Source organism: Adiantum capillus-veneris, chromosome 10, assembly GCF_014529385.1.
Source record: "Adiantum capillus-veneris isolate H3 chromosome 10, ASM1452938v2, whole genome shotgun sequence".
Classification (NCBI taxonomy): domain Eukaryota; kingdom Viridiplantae; phylum Streptophyta; class Polypodiopsida; order Polypodiales; family Pteridaceae; genus Adiantum; species Adiantum capillus-veneris.
The window spans coordinates 143,305,294-143,332,786 of record NC_140940.1 but is presented as its reverse complement, the minus strand read 5'-3'; the positions used below and the strand labels follow the sequence as shown (position 1 = coordinate 143,332,786).

The 27,493-nt window shown below is 46.2% G+C and overlaps 2 protein-coding genes across 2 annotated transcripts in view; one reads left to right on the top strand and one right to left on the bottom strand.

Moving 5' to 3' along the window:
- Positions 1–27,493, bottom strand: part of LOC147449773 (uncharacterized) — a 90,802-nt gene that overhangs the window by 38,367 nt on the left and 24,942 nt on the right. The window lies entirely within an intron of this gene.
- On the top strand, positions 12,931–13,764 carry LOC147449774 (uncharacterized). The gene has a single exon (XM_086522133.1). It carries the CDS (start codon positions 12,984–12,986, stop codon positions 13,695–13,697), a length of 714 nt encoding a protein of 237 aa, XP_086378259.1. The 5' UTR covers positions 12,931–12,983; the 3' UTR covers positions 13,698–13,764.

Genomic DNA, 27,493 nt, shown 5'->3' with positions numbered 1-27,493 from the left:
ATTTCCTCTCCTTTCTGCTCTTTTGATCAAGGAGTTAGCTTCTCCTTTCGGTTGTTTGATCAAGGAGTTAGCTTCTCCTTTCTGCTCTTTTGATTAAGGAGTTAGCTTCTCCTTTCGTCCAGATCGGAACTCTTGATATTCCGGCGTAGTAAAATTAGCCATCACACCCAGACCGTATTGATCTTCCACGGGTGTCTTGATGCACTAAAATTACATACCCAGGCAATCTCATCCAATTAGGAATATTCAGTAATTGGCACATCACAATGCAACACAAATGCTTACATATGCATGTTACAAGACACAACAAACAACGCCGTTGAGCACTCCCCCGACACAAATGGTTTGCGGTATGAAGCTACTCAATGACTACCTCGTCACTCTTCCCGCAAATAACCTAAAAAGGTCCGGGCCATGAGCTCAGTGGACTGTACAACCAAACGCTCCCCAGTCCGCAGTCTGCGTCGCGTGGAGGTTCAAGCATACAACCAAACGCTCCCAAGGCATCAGCCTGCATCGTTCGAAGGTTTTCTAGCATACAACGAAACGCTCCCCAAGCATCGGCCTGCGTCGTTCCGAGGTTTTCAAACATACAACGAAACACTCCCCAAGCATCGGCCTGCGTCGTTCCGAGGTTCAAACAATACCAAAACAGTATTTCTCACTTCTCCACCCGGGAGTAAAATCACCAATCATTGAAACCAGTATTGAACCAGAGTCAAACAATTCAAATCGGCACCAAAACAGGTTCAAAACAGATACCATCCATTTCAAACAAATTCCAAACAAGATCAAACAGAACTCAAACTTAAAAAGAAATCTCGACATCAATCGAGCTCGAAAAGTCGAGTGACTTTCCATCTTGAAACCTGCACCAAAAATTAGGGTTAGGTTCCTTCCATGAGGTCGTAGCCGAGCACAGGATGGTCCATCAGCTCTTGGACAGACAGTGTTTCTTTGGCGGCGATGGTAGTCCCAAGCAAGGTTGTTTCCGTACATACGTACGGTATGGTTCCGTACCGTACGGTACGTCCGTACGGTATCCGTACGCACCGTACGTACCCACACACAAAAAAAAAAACTCTGAAAAAAAAAACCTCTGGAAAAAAAAAAATCGCCAACAGTGCCTATTTCCCGTGGTCGGATTAGGTGGGCGAGGCCTTTAATAAGTCCACCTATCCTATACTGGTTATTATCACAACAGAGAATCAGAGAGTAGAACAGAGTCTCTGCACAGAGACCAAGGAAGGATTTGCCGCCACCGATAAGGTTCTTTCTCCCTCCCTCCCTCCCTCTCTTTGTGTTTGGAGTCTGCAAGGAGGCACTCTAGAGTCCTGACCTCGCGAAAGATTGTAAGTTTTGTATTCAACTTGGAAGTGTGCGTTAATTGTGTTGCAGAGTTATCTAGCGGTTACTTAACTTGTGGGGTGATTTTAAGTGTTTTTTGAAAGTTGTGGCTATGTTTAAGTATTGTGCAGTGTTTTTAAACTAGATAGGTTGTATATAAATTTGAAATTCTTTGTATTTTTAGCTTTTAAAAAATATACTACGAATTTTACGTACCTTATGGCCCAATCCATACGGTACAACGTACAGTACGTACCGAACATGTACCAAATACCACGTACCTTACAACCTTGGTCCCAAGAGATAGCAATCACACCAAACCTCCAAGGTCATCTGCTCATGAAGAGACATCTACTGAGAGATGTCGAGAAATTTCAAGTTATAATCTGCGAGGGTTTCCATGGCAAGCATTTCAGGATACCCCACTCTGCCAGAAGTTGCACTCCGAAGGAAGATGTCAGAACCGTACAACTTCGGGCAAAAAAAAAAAAAAAAAATTCTTGAAAGCTTGCCAAGTACTTGGAGTATGTTGCTTGGTAGCTGTAGACATCAACAGTAGACTTGAAACAAATCTGGATCCTTCTCTTGCAAGTGATCTTAATTGGCTTATGCCCTGTAAGACATGAGCGGTGAAGACGGGAGCGCGCCCGATGAGCGATGAAGTAAGGGTGGGAGTGGCTAATAAGTCCGGGTTGGAGGGCGAAGATCCCTCAAATAAAATTCCAATAGCTCTGTCTGCTCTTTTGTAGGACCAGTATGCTTTCAGAAAAGCACACGCCTGATGCTCTGATACCACTGTCACAAGGCGGGCACCACGTGCCAATAGAAAAGAACAGACTGAACAGACTTTTAGCACTTCAATAATAATTGAACTGAAAGAGAGAGAGACAACGCGCGACACGGAGTGGCGGAATTCCACCCCAGAGAGTATTGGCCCCAAACCTTGGCGCCCCTTTTGGTACTTCTTTATATTGCATCATCAAAGTACAAGCCGGTACTCCAGACTCTGCACCTTCTCTAGGAAGCATGCCAGAGAATGAGCCCTAACCTCATATTTAAAGGCCCTTGGCCTAAAAAGCAATTACAGTGAAAAGCCTTCAAACTTAAAAGCATTTGGTCCAAAAGCAAAGCAAAAAAGTTGCCAGCGTAAATCACGAAAATCCGTACAGCTTGCCACGTCATCAGCAAACACAATTTTTGAAAATCTCCCTGCTGCCCTTAGGGTTAGGGTTAGGGTTTCTGTAGTTTTAGGGTTAGGGTTTTCAGAATTAGGGTTTGCAGGTTTTAGGGTTAGGGTTTCCAAAATTAGGGTTTGCAAGATTTAAGGTTAGGGTTTCCAAAATTAGGGTTTCAGCAGTTAGGTTTTCTGGCAGAAATTAGGGTTAGGGTTTCTGCTCTCGGGCAACCACGTCATCACTTTGTGACAGTTTAGGCCCCTCAGCCACATCTGTAAGTTGGCTGCATTCTTTAGGCTTTGACACGTCAACAGTTTGTTACAGTATGCGCCAATCACTTGCACTAGAATGTACATCATATTGCTGCCCTTTGAGAGAGAAGGACGGTTTCTTGCTTACATAGTCTAGGATAGGATGAATTTTGTAATGCCAGGGCTTTCTCAAAATAACATCACATCCTTGTAATGGAGCAACTAGGAAAGACTCTCGATCATAGTACTTGCCAATCTTCAACTTCAAATGTCCTTGTATAGTGGTAGAGTTCGTGGTCAACCCCTGAAAGGTTGAGCCAGAGCTAATCGGAGTTCCCAACCTCTCTGGAGTGAGACCAAGAAATTCTAAGGTGTCCAGCGAAATGAAGTTGTCTGTCAAGCCTGGATCAAACAAAATCAGGACTCTATGAACATTCAAGCTGCCCCACCCCTTTACGAGATGCCATTTACCTTTCTCCTTCCTGGGTTTAGCTTGTACGCCAAGGATTGAATTTGAGGCAAGAGCACTAGCAAAATCCATGTAGCACTGGCAAAATCCCATCAGCCACTTGGTGACGCCTTGCAAAAAACTGCCGGAGAGAAGGGTGCCAAGGTCGCTTTTATAGCCGCAAGGGACCGGTAGGAATAGGGGGCTAAAGTGGGACTGAGAATAAGAAGGGAGAAGATCGACACAGTGTTGGGAACCAAAAGATGGGCTAGTCCCCCCCTTAAAACGAATCTTTATTAATGAGGAGAATATTTTTACAAGCACAAGAACTGGAGTGAACCCCTCCGTTCTAGATCTCAGACTGGTGGATGATCGTTTCCTTCCCGTTCAGGAGCTCGAGAGACGAGCTCTCTACTCGGATACCTTCCGGTTTGCTCTCAGAGCATGGGAGCTCTAGAAACCGTCTCGAATTCTGTTTCCGTAATCTCCGAGCGTAGGCCGAAGCCCTCTTGCTCCATTCTCACCAATGGAGTACCTGTAAAACACGTTCACAGTAGCAAACACTCACAAATCTCAAATAGAATCATCACCTGTTGATCCCTCCTTTTCAAAAAGCATCTGCATTTCTTCAAAGCTTTTCAGAACCCATCTTTATTCATGTGCTTGCACCTTTAGGCATAACTCTTACTCAAATCGGATTTCCTTCTCAAACCAATTAAGCATTCCCTATCTGGTGCTCCCATCACCCATCTTATGACGTATCAAGAATACCCATTTCCCGGTCTCTCCTATCGAACTTACGAAACAACTCCTTCGCAATGCTTAATGTCACCCGTCATATGACACATTAGAGATGTCCGTTCCTGATGGCTTTTATCAATTCTTGTAGATCTATAGTTTCCTAGCTTAACAATTCTCAAGTGCACAAATTTAAATATCCTAATTTCATCAAATAGAAATTACTCAAAAAATTAGAAAATAGTCGATTTAGCAACACATGCCTTCCGATAACAAAAGTCCATTGAGTGTAAGTTGAGCGGACGCAAACCAAATCAATAGTCTCTCGAATGTCTCTCCTTGTGGAAGGAAATATATGAACTATAGGAACCATCAGTAAGTCGGGAAGACCCTGAAACAACTCTACCAAAGCGAGAGGCCATGGTCTATGTCACTGGCTGCTCCATATATTGTAAGGGGATGTGAGGAAAGGAGATAGTGAGAAGGTATCTCAAAACCAAATATCTAACTATCAAGGTTGACAGTGCGGAAGCGTAGAGACCAAGGTGAGTGAGCATGAGAGAGAGAGAGAGAGAGAGAGAGAGAGAGAGAGAGAGAGAGTCTCCTGAACCAATCAACCTTGGCAATGAATAACTGAATGTGTATACAATGGAGGCAAGGCGTTGCTTATATAGCAAGCCCAGTAATTTACTGAGGTTGTTATATAAATTGCCCTAACCAGACTTTGACAAATCAGTAAAATAAATAACTAAAAGCCAAAAGAAATAATGGGATCACATTGGGCACTTCACTTGAGATGCCAAAACTCTAACACCCTCTCTGCAGCTCATAGTGGACATCAACAGTGAGACCAAGTCGATGAAGAAGCTACAATGGACACCCCAGAAGTGGACACCAACTGGATACACCTGGTTTTGCTACTCTCAACTTTCTACCTGAGAATAATGTCATCTTGAGCATCGGTTGCCTTTGTATAAAATTTGAATTGTAAACCACACTACATCCAAGAATCCCCATTCCTGAACTGTGAACATATCACGTCCAAAATATAATACTCCAAGATAATGAACTGCGGAACACATCCTGTCCATGATCCAACCAACAACAATGGATTGGTGCACTCATCCATAGTGTTTTAGATACGTCTGATTGGTTCCAAATTGTCCCTCTCTTAAACTCCAAGTTTCACCTCTTCGTCTCCCACTCCGATCCACCAAACTTCGCTCAAAAGCTTGAGCTTCAAAGTGCTCCCTAGCCGCTCCACAAAATCCGGAAAATTGGGCACAAAGCCCCAGCTTCCCACTCTTCTTCCAAGAGGTGCCCTCTCAGCCCTTTGCGTTTTAAAACGCTGGGCTCACAAGGTGGAAAAGGAAAAAGGGAAACGCTGGCTCTCTGTCAGACGCGTTTCAAAACGTTGGGGTCGCAGTGGATCCTTGCTGCCGTCGCCAAGGAAGGGCCACCTAGGCGCTGGAAAACAGCGTTTTCAAAATGCTCGCAGGGCATAGAAAGCGACACCAAAAGGCTACCATGGCATGAGGTAGATCACACGTCCAAGTGCTAGAATCGTTGAACGGGCTAACAAAGCCACTCTTGTTAAAGGATCAGTAAAACGAACCATAGAGATTCCTCTATCCAAGAGTAACAACTTGGTAATGTGTTTCTAAAGTGCCCCCAATGTCAATTGGTACCAATCGCGAAGAGACGAGTGGGTCAAAGATTGCCCGATCACTCTGCCAGCTAAAACTATCCCTGCAAGTAGCTTCTTTTTGCCTAATGGAGCGGTGTGAGGAACTCCCATGATTGGCTTGGCCGCCACTTCGGTTGAGGACTAGGGATTGAGGTATTCGAAGGTAGAAGATGATGTTGCTCAAAGGAGGCAGCCTCTCTCTCTCTCTCTCTCTCTCTCTCTCTCTCTCTCTCTCTCTCTCTCTCTCTCTTTTTTTTTTTTTTTTTTTTGAAAAATCAGGGTTGTATATTATTGAGTACAATATAATCCCCAGTGGATGCCAAAATAGCCTATCACGTGGGGTGTACAAGCTGAATGTAAGGTTGAGAGCCACTATAGTGACAACTCGACTAGAACAATGTCATGGTGGTCTGTATGATGAGTGGAGGAGAAACCACTGAGGAGGTGCATAATGCCATGTAATCTGTCCACCTGTAAGTGTGAAGAAGAGTGGAGATCGGGCCCAACGCCGAAGAAAGGCAAATCGACGAGCCTCGGCTGCTCTAGATGTACCTGAGGAAGAATCCCACTGCCAAATGAGGGTGTGAATGATGTCCAGCCAAATGGCAATGAGGGTGCTGTCTCATCAATGCAAATCGTCCAATTCTGACTGTGTACTCAAAGAATGATACATGTGCACCGGTGGGGTTAGAGTGAGGCCAATGCCACTCTCCTGAGTCCCAATAAAGCTGAGATAGGGCACGACCCTCCCACACCCAAAGCCTCCAAAGTGCAGCATCAACGGAAGCGGAACGGGGGTCAACACAACGACACTTCCCGCGGGAGCTAACTACTCGTATGGCCTCCCATCGAGCGCCGGGGTAGACAAGGTGCGGAGAGGTGGTAGCATATATCAATCTAGCATGCATCCCCGGAGAGTAGTCAGGATCAACTGTGAACAGCATGGTGTCTAAACGAACTAATAAGAGAGTGCTCTGAGCAAAGAGTCCTTCCCAGCCACAATGTGGAGGCATCTGAACCGTGCCTCGCATGACTGCGTCCCAGTGTGAAGGAATGGCAGAGTCAATCTCAAACAGTCTGTCTGTTACCCTACGACCAATGTCATAATGTTCTCTCTCTCTCTCTCTCTCTCTCTCTCTCTCTCTCTCTCTCTCTCTCTCTCTCTCTCTCTCTCTCTCTAACGTTTTTGACTATATTTAGAGAGAGGGTGATAGAGGTGCACAGCTAGCAGGGACATGGATTCCACTATTGTTAACAATATGCTGATGATATTGTTAACAATAGTGGAATCCATGTCCCTGCTAGCAAAGAGTCCTTCCCAGCCACAATGTGGAGGCATCTGAACGGTGCCTCGCATGACTACGTCCCAGTGTGAAGGAATGGCAGAGTCAATCTCAAGCAGTCTGTCTGTTACCCCGCAACCAATGTCATAATGTTCTCTCTCTCTCTCTCTCTCTCTCTCTCTCTCTCTCTCTCTCTCTCTCTCTCTCTCTCTCTCTCTCTCTCTCTCTCTCTCTCTCTCTCTAACGTTTCTGACTATATTTAGAGAGAGGGTGATAGAGGTGCACAGCTAGCAGGGGACATGGATTCCACTATTGTTAACAATATGCTGATGATATTGTGTTGATCTCCGACTCTCCGGAGGGGATGCAACGTCACTTGGATGCTTTGCATAGGTTTGCCCATGACAGTGGTTTGTCTGTCAACCTTGGTAAAACCAAGGTTATGGTGTTTACCACCCCCCCATGGTGGACCAAGAGATCAGCACCGGCATTCACATACGGCAATGAGACAGTGGAGTATACAGATGCTTACACCTACCTTGGGGTGGTCTTTAGTGGACCAGCATTTTCATCAAGGAGAACAGGAGAGACTAGACTGACTAGAGTATGTGCAACATTGGGTGGATTGAAGAGGATGTGTTCACAGATCCAAATTCAGAAGCCTCGGACGAAGCTTTGGCTTTTTAACACTCTGGTGGCTTCCGCATTGCTCTATGGAGTTCAAATATGGGGGCCTTCATTGGACCATCACAGAAGGTCGGGTCGCACTGATGGACGGGGAGACGTGGAGAAGCCTCTGGGTCTCTATGATCTCGCAGCTTATTAGAGCCAAGGCTTCAGTACCACATTTTATTATTTGAGCAGAGCTAGCTGCCCCCCCACTAGTGGTTGAGGCGGTTACCGGATCAGTCTCCTTTATACACCACTTGTGGGACCTCCCCAGAGACAGATCTGCCCGCCTAGCACTAGAGTAATTAGCTATGCAAGGAGATACAGCATGCTGGTATGGGGAGATGAAATCATGGTTTCAGGTACATGGGTTCAGCATGGACACATTGCCCCCCTTCCAGTACTCATTGGATGCACCCTCTCTTACACAATCCGAGATCACCATGCTCATCCGCCAGGACCTGACTCGGCTAGATATCGAGAGGACTTGGATACTGTCGGCACAGGAGCTGAGCACAAAGATGGCTTTCTATAGAGAGCATCTTCTCCAGCTTACTGAGGATGGTTTTGTGACGAGGCCCAAATACATGGACACCCACTTATCTCATGGGTTACGATGTGCTATTGGCCAAATGCGCACATCTCCACACCAGCTTCGGATCGAGACTGGTAGATATAGCAGAGTACCAACAGAGGCCAAAAATGTCCCCTATGTCACATGGAGCCTCAAACAGAGTTGCACTTCACATGCCACTACCGAGTTTACTATGAGATACGAAGCCACTTTTTTTGCTCGAGCTGCGCAGACGCAAAGAGAGCCTCATGAGAGGAGAGGTTAGTCAGCCTCAGAGACGGATCACACACTTCTTTAGAGCGGACACTCTGCAGCCGGAGGAGAAACTACCACAGCAGAGCTCACATTCTCCTCACACCAGAGGCACACTGATAGATCGAGCGACCCAGCTAGGGAGATCCAGATGCCCACAACTACGGAGGACTACACAGCATCGACGGAGGCTGCATCAGACGACTCGAATCACTTTGGCCCGACATGCACGATGCTCGGTCAGACTACTGACCATGGAGGAGATTGATGAGATCTGCCAGCGACCGACGATGGATTTCCTGTGATTTAGCTCTTTGGAGAATTGTACACCCTGCTCATCTTGTACCAGCCTTTGTATCAGCTCTTACCCATTATATCCCCACACACGCACTCAGTCACTACTTTCACCCCCTACTCATATCCTACACAATTCCAGCTAGCTGCTTAGTTCGCATCTAGCAATTTAGGATTCTATAGTACCCTTCTATTTTTGGTACTTAGACATTGTATCAGATTCAAAGCGTTGTGACTTTTTGGTCTCATCGGTCATTTTGGCCTTTTAAAGACGTTAATATAACATTGCATCTCATCTCTCTCTCTCTCTCTCTCTCTCTCTCTCTCTCTCTCTCTCTCTCTCTCTCTCTCTCTCTCTCTCTCTCTCTCTCTCTCTCTCTCTCTCTCTCTCTCTCTCTCTGCGCACCCACCAGCCTGCTGCCACGAGCTCCCTCTCAGCCCCCGCCACAGCTCTGCCCATCGCCATCTACAGCCCATGGCCCAGCGCTGCTATACCCCCATTCAGCTCCTGCATTACACATGCTGCAAATCGCTGAATAGTGGTAAAACAGCCCATTGTGTAGCAAACTAGCCACTCCCTGTTATTCCAGCCCCCCTGCCTCTGCTCAGCCCCCTGCCACTGTATGGCCACATAGCTCTCTCTTTCTCCCCCATCGACCATGGCGACCCCCCCTCCATCCGCAACAAAAGTTGGCAGGGGGCTCATGACGACCCCCCTCGCCCGGTACCGCCGCCGTAACAAAGTCTCAGAGGAGCTACTTGCCTCAATCCGCCGGGAAATGGAAGGGATGGTCCAAGCGGAGATCCTGTAGGCCACCAAAGTGATGCACCAATACATCACCGATTTGCGAAAGGAGAATGAAGCTCTTAGGATTGAGCTTGGGAAGACCAAGAAGGAGATAGAGCTTCTACGAGCCTCGATCATTGTGGCCCGGGAAGATGGAGAGATCTCACACGTGGAGACTATTAAAGAAGACTTGAAGAAGGAGCTTCACACCGAGATGGAGGCTACCCAAGGGAAATGGGTGGAGGTGGTCCGCAAGACCATCAAGCAAGAGGTCAAGGAGGATGCCGTACGTGAGGAGCACATCAGAGTCCAGGACACCCTGGACGAGGAGAGGTTTAGGCAGGCTCAACGCCTCAACATCCGTGTGACCGGCCTGGCAGAGGGACCTTCACCAGAGAGAGATGCCGAGGAGCTGTGCAAACGGCTCGGCTTTGGAGAGACCATGCCCTTCACCCGTGCATGGAGAGCGGTACGGGACTCCTCGAGAGCACGGGCTTTGGTGCTGCAGATGCGGTCCCCGCAGGAGAGAGTCGCTTTCTTTCGAAAGCGAGTCCTGATCCGCACGCTTCCAGGCAGCCCCGTCTACATCGACGAGGATCTGACGAGGATGCAGGTCGAGCACCGCCGCGCCTGCATGCCTCAGATATTACAGGCGAGGAGAGAGGGCCGAAAGGCCTTCTACAGAGATGGTCGTATTTTTGTGGATGGGCGCCCCATGAAATAGGGGCACGCGGCCTATGGGACGCCGCTGTGAACGGAGATACTTCTCAGAGGAGCAGTGTGGAACTGCAATGGGTCATTGTGGGCTCGCCCCGACAGACTGGAGGAGCTTATAGAGGACCACGACTTCATTTGCATCATTGAGACCCATGAGAGGCCTGAAAGGGGGCTACCACCCATTGCAGGCTTCAGATGGGAGTCAGTCTTTCGAGCTACCACCCGCCGCGGCACTTCACGAGGATCCGGTGGGGTGGCCATATTATTTCGCCGTTCCATCAACAGTCATATACAGATTGTGAGCCGAGATGAGGAGGCGCGTTTTCTATGGGTACGCATGGAGATAGACTGCAAGCATTGGGTCTATATCGCCATTTGCTACTTTCCACCACGAGGCTCCTCATATGCGAGCACTGATGGGCATGCACGGGAGGGGGATTCCCCTTATACACCACTCTCAGATGACATACTCCGCTACTCAGCACTCGGAGAGGTCTTCCTTATGGGAGACTTCAACGGGCGCACCCAGACGGGTGCGCCCGTTATTTATAACGGGTTGGGAGACGTCCTATCGGCGCAGACCACACTTTCCTCACTTTCCTCACCTCCCATTTGTCACACACACCCACCCCACTCACACAGCCACATACCACTATTCATTTTACACACGAGCTCTCTCATGTCTATGCACACCATCTCCTATCTCTCGACCCACATGCCCCCCTAGAATCACTCACATCAGATCTTACCTCCATGATTCACACATCTGCCATTCAGAGCTTCCCTCACCACACACGCACACATGCACCCCGCACAGGTTCCATGCCACGGAACAGCTGGTATGACGATGATTGCAGAGCATTACGACGTCAGCTCAAAGAGGATGAGGCCCGCGGGGTACTCACACACCGCCAGGCTCAGTGCTAGATGCAGTCTCTCACCCGCCGTAAAAAGCGAGAATGGGAGGAGCAGCAGTACTGGGACTTATATCACTTGCTCATGAGCCGAGATAGTGCAAATGCATGGCACCGCATCCGCGAGCGCAGGCCACCGACATCGATCGTGGACCCGGACACATGGTACCGCTAGGCAGAGGGCTTTTACCAGATACCAGGACAGCCACCGATACCCCTGCCACAGGGACCATGCCCCACCACTTCGTCCTTCTTCACATCAAAGATGGTAGCTCGAGCCATCCGGCATCTACAGCATGGTAGAGCTCGAGACCAGACCGAGCTACAAGCCGAGCATCTGATTTATGAGAGAGAGACCTTGGCACCTTTCATAGCTCATCTCTTTAACCACGCACTAGTGGAGAGATTTCCAGATTCGTGGACACAGCACATCATTGTACCTATCCACAAGTCTGGAGATACCATGGATCCCAACACATACAGGACTATTATGATTGGCCACATGTTGGCCAAGCTCTATGGCGCGGTTTTAGAGGAGGAGCTTAGCACCAGAGCAGAGGCAGCAGGCATCCGAGCTGCAAGACAGGCTGGGTTTCGTCGCACATACTCTACCATCAATCATATCTTCACTCTACGCTGCTTGATCGACCAGGCACGAGTGAGGAAGAGGAGGCTTTACTGTTGCTTTGTGGACTTTCGCAAAGCATTTGATACGGTGCCACGTGAGCGACTCTTCAGGCGACTACTCTCACTTGGGCTTGAGGAGGACATGATATGGGGCATATATACACTTTATGAGCAGGTATGTGGGCGAGTACGATGTCCAGGAGGCACTACAGAGACCTTGTTTAGCACCATTGGTGTGAAACAAGGATGTCCACTCTCCCCTACACTCTTTGGGCTCTACATTGATGAGATAGTGGATTTTATTCAACATAGAGGAGGTGATGGGGTGGAGATGGGTGGCACCACAATCCATATACTATTATATGCCGATGAAATTGTACTCATATCAGAGTCAGCAAAGGGGCTGCGTCAGCATCTACTTGGGCTGGATGACTTGTGCGCAACGAGGCCTCTCAGTGAACCTTGGGAAAACCAAGGTTCTCATCTTCCATACATCAGCACAGATCAGACGAGAGAGTTCTTTCACAGCAGCAGGGGGCAGTATCGAGGTTGTAGGCTCATATGTCTACTTGGGGGTGACTTTTACCGCGGCATCAGGGGCCTTTTCCATGACACAGGCAGCCAGAGACAGACTGACGAGGGGGTACTCCGCACTCGCACGGATGGAGAGACAGTGCCACCAGGCACACTTTCAAGAGCCCCGTACGAAGGGGTGATTTTTTGACACTTTGGTTACATCGGCTCTTATGTATGGGGCAGCCATATGGGGACCTGGCTTGGTAGACTCGATCTGGCCTTTGATAGAGCGCCCACAGGTGCTGATGATCTCCAAGATGATCCGCAGCAAGCCGTCCGTTCCACATGATATAGTCAGAGCAGAGCTAGCAATCCCACCTATGCTAGTAGAGGCACTGTTTCAGGCGGTTTGCTTGTTACATAGATTACAGAGTATGGATAGGGACCGCATTGCCTATCGAGCACTACAGGCATCACAGTCTATGGCACTGGCGGGAGATGCCTCTTCTTGGTATGCACAGACCAGCGAGTGGTTCACTAGACATGGGCTTGATATAGATCAACTACCACCCCTCCAGTATGACATCCATGCACCTACTTATACTCTCACTTATTAGGAGAGGAATAGGATCATCAGGCAGGAGATTTCGCATATTTACATTGAGAGGACATGGATCAGCCCCAGGCAGCCACTACCGACAAAAATGCTCCACTACCATGAGCATTTTCTCCAGATATCAGATCAGGGCTTCATAGACAACCCTCAGTATATGCAGCAGTACATGCCACATCACCTACGGGTAGCCATCGGCCAGCTCCGAGTCTCATCACACCAGCTTGAGATTGAGCGGGACAGAGCCAGAGGCATACCACGAGAGAACCGGACTTGCCCAGTGTGTCAGACAAAGGTGGAGACGGAGGAGCACTTCATGCTACGATGCCCAGCTTACTCAGAGCTTAGACAGAGATTTGGGATTGAGGGCACTCTCCAGACATGCATGAGGAGGAGAGACCAGACTCATGTGGGCCATTTCATCACAGGAGCACTCCACATACGGGAGGAGTCTACACGACCACGACCACGACCACGACCACGACCACATGACACTGGAGGTGTTCAGCAGACGATCACTCAGTTTTTCCAGAGAATGACTTCAAGGGATCCCACACCGCCGACGACGACTGGGCTAACACTCGAGCAGGCAGAGGCACAGCGAGCACGACACAGACCCCGGGAGTCAGGATACAGACGGCCCCGTCTATACCAACAGGATATACTGAGGATCCGTACACTTCATGAGCAGCAGCTGGAGAGGGCCCGCTCCACCACACATTGGAGCACCCACTTACATCGGGTTTTTCAGCCCCTCCCCCCCATGTACCACTTTTTATACCCATCACCCATTACACACTACTAGCCAGCTCTGATACGGGTATGCCCTCACACTTTTACTTTCACTCAGCACGAGGTAGTCATTTTCTGCTGTGACAGAGCTACATCCACAGCCATATATTCATATGGTCAATATCTGCGGTGCCAGAGCCATATATACCCATACCACCACACATTACCATCATACCACCACACTGCACATCCCGGTTCTAGATTAGCTTTCATTTCAACATTTTATTTTCAGTATTTTCTTTTCCGTGTTGGGTTAAAGGCCTAAATAACCCCTTTTTGTACATTTTTATACTTTGTCCAAGTTCATATTGAACCTGGACACATTTTTTTAAGGTCACTTATAATAAAAGTGGGAAAACGCAAAACTCACTTATTGAGTTTTCCCCAAAAACGTGAGCTCTCTCTCTCTCCCTCTTCATTCTACTAGCGCTTCCTCTCCTGCTGGCTTTCACCACCCCTCTCTGCACACACACTGCACATATTCGCGTGCTCTATCACTTGAACACACCGCCGCGCGCTCATCAACTGGTATCAGAGCTAGATTAGGGTTTCAGAAGCTTTGTGCAGGTGGCTGGACAACAGGCGAAAGGCTTCTCTCGCGTCAAATTTACGCTTTCATCGCGAAGCCCCTTGCTTCCGGTTTCCAAAACAGCCTAAAACAGACTGAAATTAGGTCAAAACAGGTAAAAACCAAAAAATTACAGGTCAAAACAGCAAAACGCAGGTGTTCTAAATCGATTCCCGTGAATGTCCCTTGCTTTTCCCACTCAAAATAGGTCCATTTGATGCAAATTGATGCGCCAAAACAGTAAATTTGCAGAAAATTCAGAATTGGACTGTTTTTATGTACACAAATTGAGGTTTATGTACGCCTTTTGTGGGTTTATGCAAGTACGCATTGGGGATACTTGTTAATTGCTGAAATTTTCAGCACATTGTATGCAACGTGCTGTACATTGTGATCACTGGAAATTTTCAGATTTTGTGTAGACACTTTCTGCTGCATTTTTATCCGTGCAAATGGCCTCTACTTCCTCGTCGTCTGATGCCAAGAGCTTGATGGAAATCAAGCAATTTGATGGTACAGGTTTTGACCTATGGCAGGACAGGATGCAGGGGATTTTGTTCCTCAAGGATTGTGAGGACGCTCTTTTGGCTGTAAAGCCTGTGGATATGCCACATGAGGATTGGGCCAAGCTCAACAAGAGGGCAAAGGCCTATATCAAAATGGATGTGACCGATGACATTCTGGTGGACATAAAGGGCTTGGACAGTGCACATGCAATTTGGCATAAGTTGAAGGCCACTTATGAGAATGCCACCCTTGTGAATCAGGTGCATTTGATGCGCAAACTGGTGAACATGATGCTTGACGAAGCCAAGTCGGCTTCTGAAGTGCTTTCACCAGTGTTATGAGTCAGCTACAGGATAGCTACAGGATATTGGGCTTCAACCTTTTGATGACAAGTTGAAAGCCATATTTTTGTTGATGACTTTGCCAAACTCTTGGGAAACGTTTGTGGTTTCTTTGAGTAATAGCATCAACCTCACATATGATGGAGTGCGAGGCTCCATCTTAAATGAGGAAATTAGACGCAAGTCTAGTGGTGGGGAAGGTGGCAATTCTGCTTACAATGCGAGAGGCAGAAGTCAGAAGCAAAATACAAGTACCAAGACTCAAAACAGGAGCAAAAGCAAGTCTAGGGATAAGGATGTGACTTGTTATCAGTGTGGCAGAAAAGGCCATAAGAAGCCAGATTGCAGGTATTTCAAGAAAGAGCAGAAAAGAAAGAAGGAATCACAGGAGAAGAACAAGACAGAGGATAAGAAAGTGGAAAAATCAGCAGGTACCTCCTCCAAGGATTCGGAGACTGTCAATGTATCCTCTAGTGTGGTTATCATAGAGTTATCCGACAGTGAGGAGATCTTGGTTGTAGCTTCATGCCCCTCAGATTTTGTTGTAGCAAATGCAGAAGACATGCTTATCTCACGTAGAGATGTCATTGATGCATTGCTAAGTGCAAATGATGGCCTTACACAGTCTTGGATAGTAGACTCGGGTGCCTCATTTCATGTGACTCCATCTATGGAGTGTTTTGCTTCTTATCATGCAGGCAAGTATGGCAAGGTTTACCTTGGGGATAACCATGCTTGTGACATTGAAGGAATGGGCATTGTGCGCTTGGCATTAAACAATGGCCAAGAGTTTATGCTTAAAGATGTAAGGTATGTACCAAGCATCAAGAAGAGTCTATTGTCTGTTGGCCAGATGGATGCACAGGGTTAAACAACCATTTTTGCTGGGGGTTCATGGAAGTTGCTTAAGGGATCAATGCTCATTGTCAAGGGATGAAGAGTGGTACATTGTACTATTTACATGGCAAAGCTTTGCCTGGCAAGTTTCTTGCAGTGGCCGAAGTTGCTTCTCATTTGGAGTTGTGGCACAAAAGACTTGGCCATATGAGCCAGAAGGGACTTGATGTGCTCTCCTCTTTGAAGAGGGTTGATGTAAAGGGCACCTGTAACAGACTTGGACACTCCAAGTCAAGAATCAACTGCGACAGCACCAAATATCCACTTCAAAACAATTCACAGATCACAATAGATTTGCACTGGCCCGGCGGAGTTCCGTGCCTAGAGATATTGGCCCCAAAGACTGGCGCCCCTTTCGGTATTTCTTTTTGTATTAATCAATCATCAAAGTACAAGAGAGCGGTTAGGGTTTCACTCTCAGACTCTGCGTCCAGATGCTCTGAGAAGTGAGGCCCTCACCACTAATTTAAAGGTTACAAGGGATGCCCAAAAGCAGAGCCCCAAAAGCTTTTAAAATCAAAAGCATCAGTTCTCTCTCTCTCTTAGAGAGTCTTTTCTCTTTTTTTTATAAAAAAAAAGCAAAAGCAAAATTCGCGTCGCTCATCATTTTCCACAAAAAAATAATAATAATAATAATAATAATAATCCGCCTCCGCGATTTCCGGAATTTAGGGTTTTTGGCAAAAATTAGGGTTTGCAGGAATTTTAGGGTTTCTGGCAAAAATTAGGACTTCTACTGTCCGCCACGTCATCACTTTGTGACATACCCCCCTCTTGAAAGCATTGTAATCGACCGCGATTACGCCTGCAAAACCGACAAAAGCCATAAACCGTCTTAGCAGACACTGACTGTTAGTACCTACGTACTAGGAACACACATCTAGCACATGTACAAAATCGACAGTCACATCACACGACATCACAGGACATCACATGACATTCAACATTCATTCGGATCTTAGACCATGATTTATCGGCAATGTAGCTAGCAATCACATCTAGGTCCAATCGGGACCTCAACGATGTCCGATTGACTAACCCCTATTGCAACCATGTCTATTCGAGATCAATCAGACCAAAATGCTGCAGTCATTTCGGCTATCAGTTCCTGCACTCACAAGAAGTCAAGAACAAATCAGTATCATAATCAAGAATTCCATTTCATAAAGTCATCCAGCAGAATACTGTCAACTCTCAATATCCCTGAAGCTCAAAGAGACATCAGTGACTTTAGTATCAAAATCGAGGCATCTGTTGACAAAGGAGCGGAGTAACTCCCTCTTGTGCATCCCACTGCACCAGATCTTCGGCCAAGCTGAGTTCCTGGGTTCCGTTTGGAGTAGACTATGCTAAACCAAAACATCGAGGTAAAGTTTCACAATCCGAGGAGTATCTGCTAGGTCCTCCTCCTCCATCCACTTCGCATCAAATGCAGGAAAGTTCTTGAACTTAACCAAGAACCCGCCTTCGGACTTTACCTTTCTTCGTATCATTATGTGCCAAAATCTGTTCAGGAACAAGGATCTCCTCGTTTTCTTCCACTCTGGGTTGCTCATCAGGCTCCCCATCATCAGGCACATCACCCTTAACAGGGTTCAAGAGACTCACATGCAATGCATTGTGAATCCTCCAAGTATCTGGCAGTTTCAATCAGAAGGAGACATCATTTATCTTGTCAGTAATCTGGAAAGCTCCGTAGTATCACATACTAAGCTTTGGAAAAAGCCTCTCCTTTCCCTGTTTCTTTCTTAGGCGTGCCTTCTCAAAAGTAAGAGCACCCAATCATCCTCCTTCAGTTTCCAGACGCGACGATGGCGATCCGCTGTCTTTTTCTGTCGTTCTTGAGACTTCTGTAAAGTCTCGCGAACCTTGGCAAAAGCCGTATCCAAATCTCGCGAATATTCATCCGCTTCAAATTTCTAATCTTTCGTGCTCAGGAAGGATGGAACCTTCGCAGCAGTTTCAACAATCTCACATGGCATCTTCCCCGTCGAAGAGTGTATCGTGTTATTGTAGGCAAATTCCACCAAAGGTAAGTTCTTTTCCCATTGAGTCTTCTGATGCGAGATACAAGACTTCAATAAATCTAAAATCACTGAATTGGCAATCTCAGATTGCCCGTCAGTCTGCAAGTGGAACGATGACGAGAACTGCAACCACGTGCCAATGTTCTCCTAAATTGCCTTCCAAAACAAACTCATAAATCTGGGGTCTCTATTGGAGACAATCGTCTCAGGCGTGCCATGTAATCGGAAAATCATTGTGATCATTCTGTATTCTTGGGAGATCAAAAAAAATGAAATCCATTTCAATATTTTCCCAGGGGCGGGTGGGTATGGGTAAAGGCTGTAACAATCCCTGTGCCTTATGCCTGTCAAACTTGACCTTCTGGCATACCAAGCAACTGCGCACAAACTCTTCCATATCCTTCTTCAGTCTCCGCCAAAAGAAATCTCTCTCTACCCCTTTCATGGTGGTAGCAATGCCACGGTGACCCATAAAAGGTGGACAGTGGCAATCAGTCATAACCTTTTCCCTCAACGGCTGTGTAACACACAACATAGTCTTTTTCATCAAGTAGCCTTCCCGAAGGGAGTATCCAGCTACTGTCTCCCCATCCCGTATCCGTGTGAAAATATCTGCAAAATCTGTATCTGTGGCACACTGATCAACCATATCCTCGAAGCTCCTATGATGTATCGCGGAAATAGCCAGAACCAACGGTTTCCGAGACAAAGCATCTGCCACCACATTCTTCTGTCCCTGCACATGGACAATTTGGAAGTGGAACTGTGACAAGATGTTCACCCACCGCATCTGCTTTTCCCAAAACTGCTTCTGTGACAAGAAGTAGCGCAAACTTTGATGGTTTGTAAAGACAATAAAATCCGCTCCGAGTAGGTAATGCCGCCACTGAGTAAGAGCGTGGATAACCGCCAAAAGCTCTTTCTCATAGATCTGTGCTGTCATCTCCGGCCTAGAGAACAAACGGCTCTCGTAAGCTATGACATGGCCTTCTTGCATCAAGACCGTACCCAGACTACGACCACAAGCATCACAAAATACTTCAAATGACTTTTGCAAGTCCGGCAAAGTCAAAATAGGTCCCGTAGTCAATTTCTCTTTCAACGTCTGAAAGGCAGTCACCTCTCGGGGTCCCCACGAAAAAGGTACTCCTTTCTGTGTCAAGATATGCAAAGGGGAAGCAACCTCTGCAAACTTTCGTATGAACCGCCTGTAGTACGAACACAGTCCCAAGAAGCTTCTAACTTCATGGACATTCCTCAAATCGGGCCAATCACGGATAGTCTCTATCTTGGCCGGGTTCATTTGCACTCTTGCTGTTGAAACAATGTGTCCCAAAAAGTGTATCTCTGGTAGGAAAAATTCACTTTTCTTAGCATTAATCACTAATGTGTGATCTCGTAATGCCTGAAAGACTTGAAGCAGATGATCTCTGTGTTCTACCTCATTCTTCGAGAAAACAATGATGTCGTCAAAGAAAGTGCCAACAAATAGCCTGTACTCTCGAAAAATCCTGTTCATCATCCGGTTAAATGTCGCAGGAGCATTGGTTAAGCCAAAAGGCATCACCAAAAACTCAAATAACCCAAAAGTCGTCCGAAAAGCTGTCTTGTAGACATCTCCTGGTGCTATCCTGATCTGATGATATCCACTCTTCAAGTCAATCCTGCTAAAGCACGAGGATCCCTGTAACCTGTCGAGTATATCATCGATCCTAGGAATCGGAAATCTGTTCTTGATGGTGATTTCGTTGAGAGTGCTATAATCGATGCACATTCTCCAAGATCCGTCTTTCTTCAAAACCAACAACACTGGAGAGGAATACGGTGAAGTACTAGGCTGGACAAGACCCTTTTCCAAGAGGTCTTTCACTGAGTTCATAATCTTTTCATTCTGTACTCGGCTCACACGATAAGGTGGCCGATTCGGTGGCGTGCTTCCAGATATCAGATCAATGGTATGATCTTCAGGCCCTCTCAAAAGCAATCGGCATGAGCGTGGAGAAAAAAAAATCTTGGCGTTCTTTTCTTCAGGTCAAAACATATTCAGCCTTTATCCATCGTTCAGTTCTCCCAAAAGAATGAGTAAGAAAACTGAAGTTCATCAAGTATAATCTCTAAGCCCTTCATTTATCAAAGTCGCTTTCTCGGCCCGGTAGTCAACCACGGCGTAGTTCTTGTGGTACCAAGGGATCCTGAGTAGAACGTCACTCGCGTGCCCTGAACACCCCTGTCATTGCAAACGAAGTTTGCCAATGCTCGGTGTAATGGCAACATCCCATCCGGGTGCCAGTCGAACTACCTCCGCCTGTGGCGTCAGTCTGTCGGGCGTAGTTCCAAATCGAGCCGCCAATTCCAAGTGAAAAGAAGTTGGCCTTGGCTCCTTCAAAAGAGCTTCCTGATCCTTCGCTTTGCCCCGAAAGCGGCAAAGTTTGTACTTTCATTCATTAGATTCGGTGCAGGTCCCACGCCATGTGGTACCAGTTCTGCTTTTCTATCTGCCTTTTCTGCCACATTCCTCAGCTGCTCTCGAACTCTCAGACGTGTCGTCGTTTTTATCATGCTGTTCTTTCTGTGCCGTATCAGGGCACTTCGCGGAAATATGTCCATGTTCCCCGCATCCAAAGCACTTCCCCTCTCTGATGAAGCGAGCTCTCTCCTCAGGAGTAAGCTTGGGTCGTGCATCCTTTTTTTTTTTTTTCTCTGGGTTGCTCTTTTTCATTCTACTTTCATTCCCAGAAGTCTGTTCGACTCGTTGTGTCATGGCCTCATCTGTGGGGTAGGTCAGACTGCCAGAGTGAATGGCAAAGCCCCGCTTCGCATGACTCATCAACTCCTGAATAGAAGCTGACTTCTGTTCCAAGCAGTGATCTCGGATCTCTGTAGGTAGACTCAAGGTAAACCGCTCAATCTGTTCTCTGAACGAGATCTTCTTGAATGAAGAGGCGGGTAGAAAAGAGCTCCAGAATCTTTCACAATAAGAATTCACTGTATCGCTCTTGGTCATCCGGAGATGGTTCCAAGCAGCTCGTATATCTCGCTCAAACTCTTGAGTCAACCAAGAAGAAATAAAAAGCCTCTTGAATTTCAGCCATGTAACTGGCACAGTCTTGCTTAATAGAAGCGTGGACCACCAAGTACAAGCATTCCCCTTAAAGTAAGAGGCAGCTCTCCGAATCTTGGAGTGCTCTGAATAGCGTCCTCCCGCGAAAGCGATGTCAAACTGTTGTATAAAAGACAAAGCCTTCGAAGCATCTGAGTATCCTGAAAAGTATCAAACTTGATCGAGTGGCCACCTTTCTTAAACTCTCGGACTTTCTTGCTTTTATCTTCGAGAAAGTCATACTGGTTGGCTTTGTAAAAATTCTTCTTGTTCGCATAAAACTTTCCGTCATCGGAATCTGAGCTGTCTGTAGACGAGACCTCAGTAGAACTGTGAGTCTCTGGGCGAGATTTAGCCTTCTTTGCCTTTCTCTTGCCCTTTCCAAAGCGTTGCTTCCTTGCTTCGCTTTTTGCTTTTTCTGTCTTCTTCGCTCAAGTCTGAAGAGCTAGAATAATTGTCAGAAGAAGAAGAAGAACTGGGTAGGCCTTCAAACTTGACGCGCTTCTTCAGTTTCTTTGCTTTGTCGAATGTCGACTGACGACCCAAATATCCCGGGAAGTCGGTGCTTTTCTTCTGCTTTTTGCCGTGCTTTTTGGCTTTCTTTTGCGTGTCAAAAAGCTGAGCAATCCGTGCATCAACCACGTTCTCCAGTTCCTTCTCCGTATATTTCTTGGAGGCAGAAGGTTTCTTGAGAGCGGGTTTCGGGAGTGGGGTTGTGGTTCTCTGCCACTCCATCTGTACCTCTTCCAAAGAGGTCTGGTTCATATATTTTGCCATCTTCGGGTCTTTGGCAAAATTGAGCATCATCTTTGTTGCATCGCCAATCAATCGACGACGCTCCATCTCTCTTTGCTCCGCCTGAGTAGGCCGAGGCGGGCCATACTCTCTGTCTGAATCTTCGTTGTGATCCCAGCCCACATCTCCAGATGCAGAGGGAGTCGACTGATCATTGCCTGAAGCCATAGGTGCCGCGGAAAAAAAGAATTTGAGGATCGGATTTCCCGTAGAAGAGAAATCGGCCGTGCTCTAATACCACTGTAACAGACTTGGACACTCCAAGTCAAGAATCAACTGCGACAGCACCAAATAACCACTTCAAAACAATTCACAGATCACAATAGATTTGCACTGGCCCGGCGGAGTTCCGTGCCTAGAGATATTGGCCCCAAAGACTGGCGCCCCTTTCGGTATTTCTTTTTGTATTAATCAATCATCAAAGTACAAGAGAGCGGTTAGGGTTTCACTCTCAGACTCTGCGTCCAGATGCTCTGAGAAGTGAGGCCCTCACCACTAATTTAAAGGTTACAAGGGATGCCCAAAAGCAGAGCCCCAAAAGCTTTTAAAATCAAAAGCATCAGTTCTCTCTCTCTCTTAGAGAGTCTTTTCTCTTTTTTTTATAAAAAAAAAGCAAAAGCAAAATTCGCGTCGCTCATCATTTTCCACAAAAAAATAATAATAATAATAATAATAATAATCCGCCTCCGCGATTTCCGGAATTTAGGGTTTTTGGCAAAAATTAGGGTTTGCAGGAATTTTAGGGTTTCTGGCAGAAATTAGGACTTCTACTGTCCGCCACGTCATCACTTTGTGACAGCACCAAGTTAGATTTTTGTAATGATTGTTTGTATGGTAAACAAAGAAGTCTTCTTATTATTCTGGTGTCTCGCGCAAAGCTAATGCTCTTGATTTAATTCACTCCGATGTATGTTCAATGCCTGTTAAGTCTTTGGTGGTACATTATACTTTGTTACATTCATTGATGATTGCACTAGGAAAGGCTCGGGATATTTGTTAAAGAATAAGAGTGAGACATTTAATGCATTTAAGAGGTTTCATGCTTTTGTGAGCACGCAAAAGAGTAGTAAGCTTAAATGTCTGAGATCTGACAATGGGAGGGAGTACACGTTTGCTGAATTTCAACGTTATTGCGAAGAATATGGGATTAAAAGGGAGTTGACAGCCCCTTATAATCCATCTTCTAATGGTGTGGCTGAGAGGTATGACCGTACTTTATGTGAGAGAGTGCGTTGCATGTTGTCCACGGCTAATCTCCCTCATGGGTTTTGGGGAGACGCTTTGAAACTGCAGTTCATGTATGCAATCGCTCTCCTAACAGTACGCTGAAAAATGACATTCCAGAGGAGGTTTTGTGTGGCAAACCTGCCTCTTATGATCATTTGAGAGTGTTTGGCTGTGAGGCTTTTGTCCATGTTCGTAATGACTTGAGGACAAAGCTAGATGCCAAGTCCATCCAAGGACTCTTCCTAGGTTATGGGGAAGAGGGTGAAATGGGCTACAGGATATGGTTGCCTCAGTTTAAGAGGGTTGTACGCAGCCGAGATGTAGTGTTCAATGAGGCTAAATTGTTGAAAAATGCTACATCTTATGAAATTGACAAGAAATCGGTCAAATTTCAGTCTCTCTTGCCACCTATTGATGTTGAAAAAGAGCCTCAGGATGCATTACCGCAAGCTGAAATTGATAATCAGCCGGTTAACCTTGAGCCAGAAGAGGTAGGACATGATTTAGATGCTCCAAATGAGGATGGACAGCCACCTGTCATGGCTGAAAATGATTTTCAACAGCATGAGCATGCTGAAAATGAGTTGCCTCCTGATGTAGAACCTGTGCCTGAGAATGTAGATCATTGGGTACGCAGGTCTACTCGTGTCAGAAGGTTGATATAGCGCTTTGACCCCTCTTTGCATCATGTTATGTTGACAGATGAGGGTGAGCCTCTTACATATAAAGAGGCAAAATCATGTGAGTTACGCAGTAAGTGGGAGCTTGCGATGCAAGAGGAAATCAAATCTTTGCATGCAAACAATACTTGGGATCTTGTGCCATTGCCTAAAGGAAGAAAGGCTCTTCCTAACAAATGGGTTTACAAGGTCAAATGTGTTGATGGAAAGCCCAAGTATAAAGCAAGGTTAGTTGCCAAAGGGTATGCACAGAAAGAGGGGATTGACTTTCAAGAGATCTTTTCTCCTGTTGTAAAGCTTACGACATTGCGTGTCCTTTTTGCTCTCGCTGCAGTCCTTGACTTAGAATTGAATCAAATGGATGTAAAAACAGCTTTTCTTCATGGTGACATTGATGAAGATATCTACATGAAGCAACCTGAGGGTTTTGTAGTTCCTGATAGAAAGGAACTTGTATGCAAACTAAGAAGGGCACTGTATGGTTTGAGGCAGTCATTACGTCAGTGGTACAAAAAGTTTGATACTTTTATGCTGTCTCAAGGCTTTAAACGCAGCCATTCAGACCATTGTTTGTATACAAAGAAGAATAATGATGGAAGTCCTATAATCCTTGTGCTATATGTAGATGATATGTTGATTGCTGGGAAGCATAAGTCTACCATTGATGCTCTTAAACGTCAGCTGAATTCAGCTTTTGCAATGAAGGATTTAGGTGATGCTGAGCACATCTTGGTCATGAGAATCAAGAGAGATAGAAAGCTGAAATTGCTCTTCTTATCTCAAGAAAAGTACATTGCTAAAGTACTTGACAGGTTTAACATGGCTGAAGCTAAGTCACTTGGAGTACCTTTACCTCCACACACAAAACTTAGCAAAGCCGATTGCCCAAAGGATGACGTGGCAGTGAATGCTATGAAGGGAATCCCTTATGCATCAGCTTGTGGTTCTCTTATGTATGCTATGGTTGCCACTCGTCCTCACATTGCCCATGCGGTGGGAGTTGTTAGTAGATACATGTCCAATCCCGGCAAAGCACATTGGGAAGCTGTGAAATGCATTCTGAGATACTTGTCAAGTACACAATCTAGGTGTATATGCTATGGCAAAAGTGACCTGAAGTTGCAGGGCTATTGTGATGCAGATATGGCAAGTGACTTGGATACCAGGAAGTCCACTAGTGGCTATGTGTTTGCTATTGCTGGTGGTGATGTCTCTTGGTGTTCACGACTGCAGAAAATTGTGGCATTGAGTACTACTGAGGCTGAATATATTTCAGCCACTGAGGCTTCTAAAGAGGCCATATGGTTGGGCCGACTTGTCAAAGAGCTTGGTATGCCTGCTCATACTCCTGTCTTGGGATGTGATAGCCAAAGTGCTGTCTATTTGGCCAAGAATGCCATGTTTCATGCACGGACAAAGCACATTGATGTGCGATACCACTTCATACGACAGGTATTGGAGGATGGTCTAGTCACCTTGACTAAGATTCACACACACGATAACCCTGCAGATGTTCTCACCAAGAGTCTTGCTAAGGCTCAACAAGAGCATTGCATACAGCTGGTGGGAGTTGGTTAACTTAAAGGCGTCATTTATGCCTTTAAGTGGGAGGTTGTTGGGTTAAAGGCCTAAATAACCCCTTTTTGTACATTTTTATACTTTGTCCAAGTTCATATTGAACCTGGACACATTTTTTAAAGGTCACTTATAATAAAAGTGGGAAAACCCAAAACTCACTTATTGAGTTTTCCCCAAAAACATGAGCTCTCTCTCTCTCCCTCTTCATTCTGCTAGCGCTTCCTCTCCTGCTGGCTTTCGCCACCCCTCTCTGCACACACACTGCACATCTTCGCGTGCTCTATCACTTGCACACACCGCCGCGGGTTAAAGGCCTAAATAACCCCTTTTTGTACATTTTTATACTTTGTCCAAGTTCATATTGAACTTGGACACATTTTTTAAAGGTCACTTATAATAAAAGTGGGAAAACCCAAAACTCACTTATTGAGTTTTCCCCAAAAACGTGAGCTCTCTCTCTCTCCCTCTTCATTCTACTAGCGCTTCCTCTCCTGCTGGCTTTCGCCACCCCTCTCTGCACACACACTGCACATCTTCGCGTGCTCTATCACTTGCACACACCGCCGCGCGCTCATCATTCCGGACACCCGGACTACCACTAGATGTACATTGATTTGTCTCATAGGCCGACTTCGGCCTTTAGAAGACGTAAATAAAGCGCTCTCTCTCTCTCTCTCTCTCTCTCTCTCTCTCTCTCTCTCTCTCTCTCTCTCTCTCTCTCTCTGTGTGTGTGTGTGTGTGTGTGTGCGCGCGCGCGCGCGCACACGAAAGAAAAAATGGCTGTTTTTTATTATTTGAAAGGCCCCTCAGAATGCCCAAATGGTACTGGTTATTGGGATAAGAACAAGACTATTTACAAAACATGCTCGAAGGCGACAACTAAAAACTATATATAACTAGCCACATGGACTAACTGAAAACTGAAAAGCCAAGGGGAAAAACCTCTCTTAAAGAGAGGAAAAAGTGCCCTAACAAGCTAAGGAAGAGACAGCATGACAGCTGCCTCTGAGAGAGAGGCACTCCCACCAAAAGCTCGCACTGAAACTGCATACCAAAGACCAAGACCACCAGAAAGCACTAGAGGTGATATGGAGTGAGGAACAGGCTGCCAAGACAGCTGCTCAATTTCAGGCCAAGCCCGCCAACTGGTACCATCAAAAACCATAGACTTAGGACAAACAAAAGGGAGGGAACTGTCGATGACGATGACGGTAGAAAAGAAACGATTGGCATCACCAAGAGCTCTACTGAATGAAATCATAATAGAAAGCCAACAAGAGTGCCAAAACTGGAGCTGGTAAGAAGGGCTCAACCACTCGAGAAGACATCCCACTTGCTGTAGGTGGCTCCTGTAATCCATAGCTGGGGAAGAAAACTCCATGGAGACACTAAAGGAACCTTTGGGCCCACTACAAGAAATCCGAAATGTGCTCCTGCTCCCATACCCCTATTCAATGTAGCATGCTGTTTTAAGAGCTACAATTATCTCTAAAACTTGATTTTCAGATTGTATTACCCAACCATCTATATGGGTCTTTGCCTCTTTGCATAAATGATGTACAATGATGTGTGTTATGCTTACGCACTTGGAATTGGCACAAAAATCTCTAAAACGAAGGGTTGATGCACTATTTTACACATATCTCCATTTTCGCTGTACGAAACCTCATGAAACTCGAGGGGATGATGATATAGGAAATTCTGCACACCACTGTAAAATTTTCTCCACAATTGCAACTTTTTGGCAATCGCTTGCCAAAAAAGTGGCAGTATCACAGCCCAATTGGGCCAATTTTCACTGGATTTTAAGGATCTCCGGGAGGATTGCCAGGACTCTTTGTTTCATTTCAATCTTCCTCTAATTTGGCGACTCTCTAGCGTAGTAATTCACTACAAGTGAAACAATGAAGAAATATCAAGAAGGGTGTCAATCTTTGGGGTAAATCTGGTGTTGTTTTCTCTTTCCCTCTCTATGTTGCTCTACTTGATGAGTGATAAATTCCATTCATAGCTTACAGCTCGTAAGAACTTTGTGTCATTAAGCTGCAGGAAATCTAGACACCAATATATGGTTCCACTTTGCCCTTTG

What these genes read in the sequence shown, in the direction of transcription:
- LOC147449774 (XM_086522133.1), top strand. Translation starts at nt 12,984, where the DNA reads ATGCTCCACTACCATGAGCATTTTCTCCAGATATCAGATCAGGGCTTC.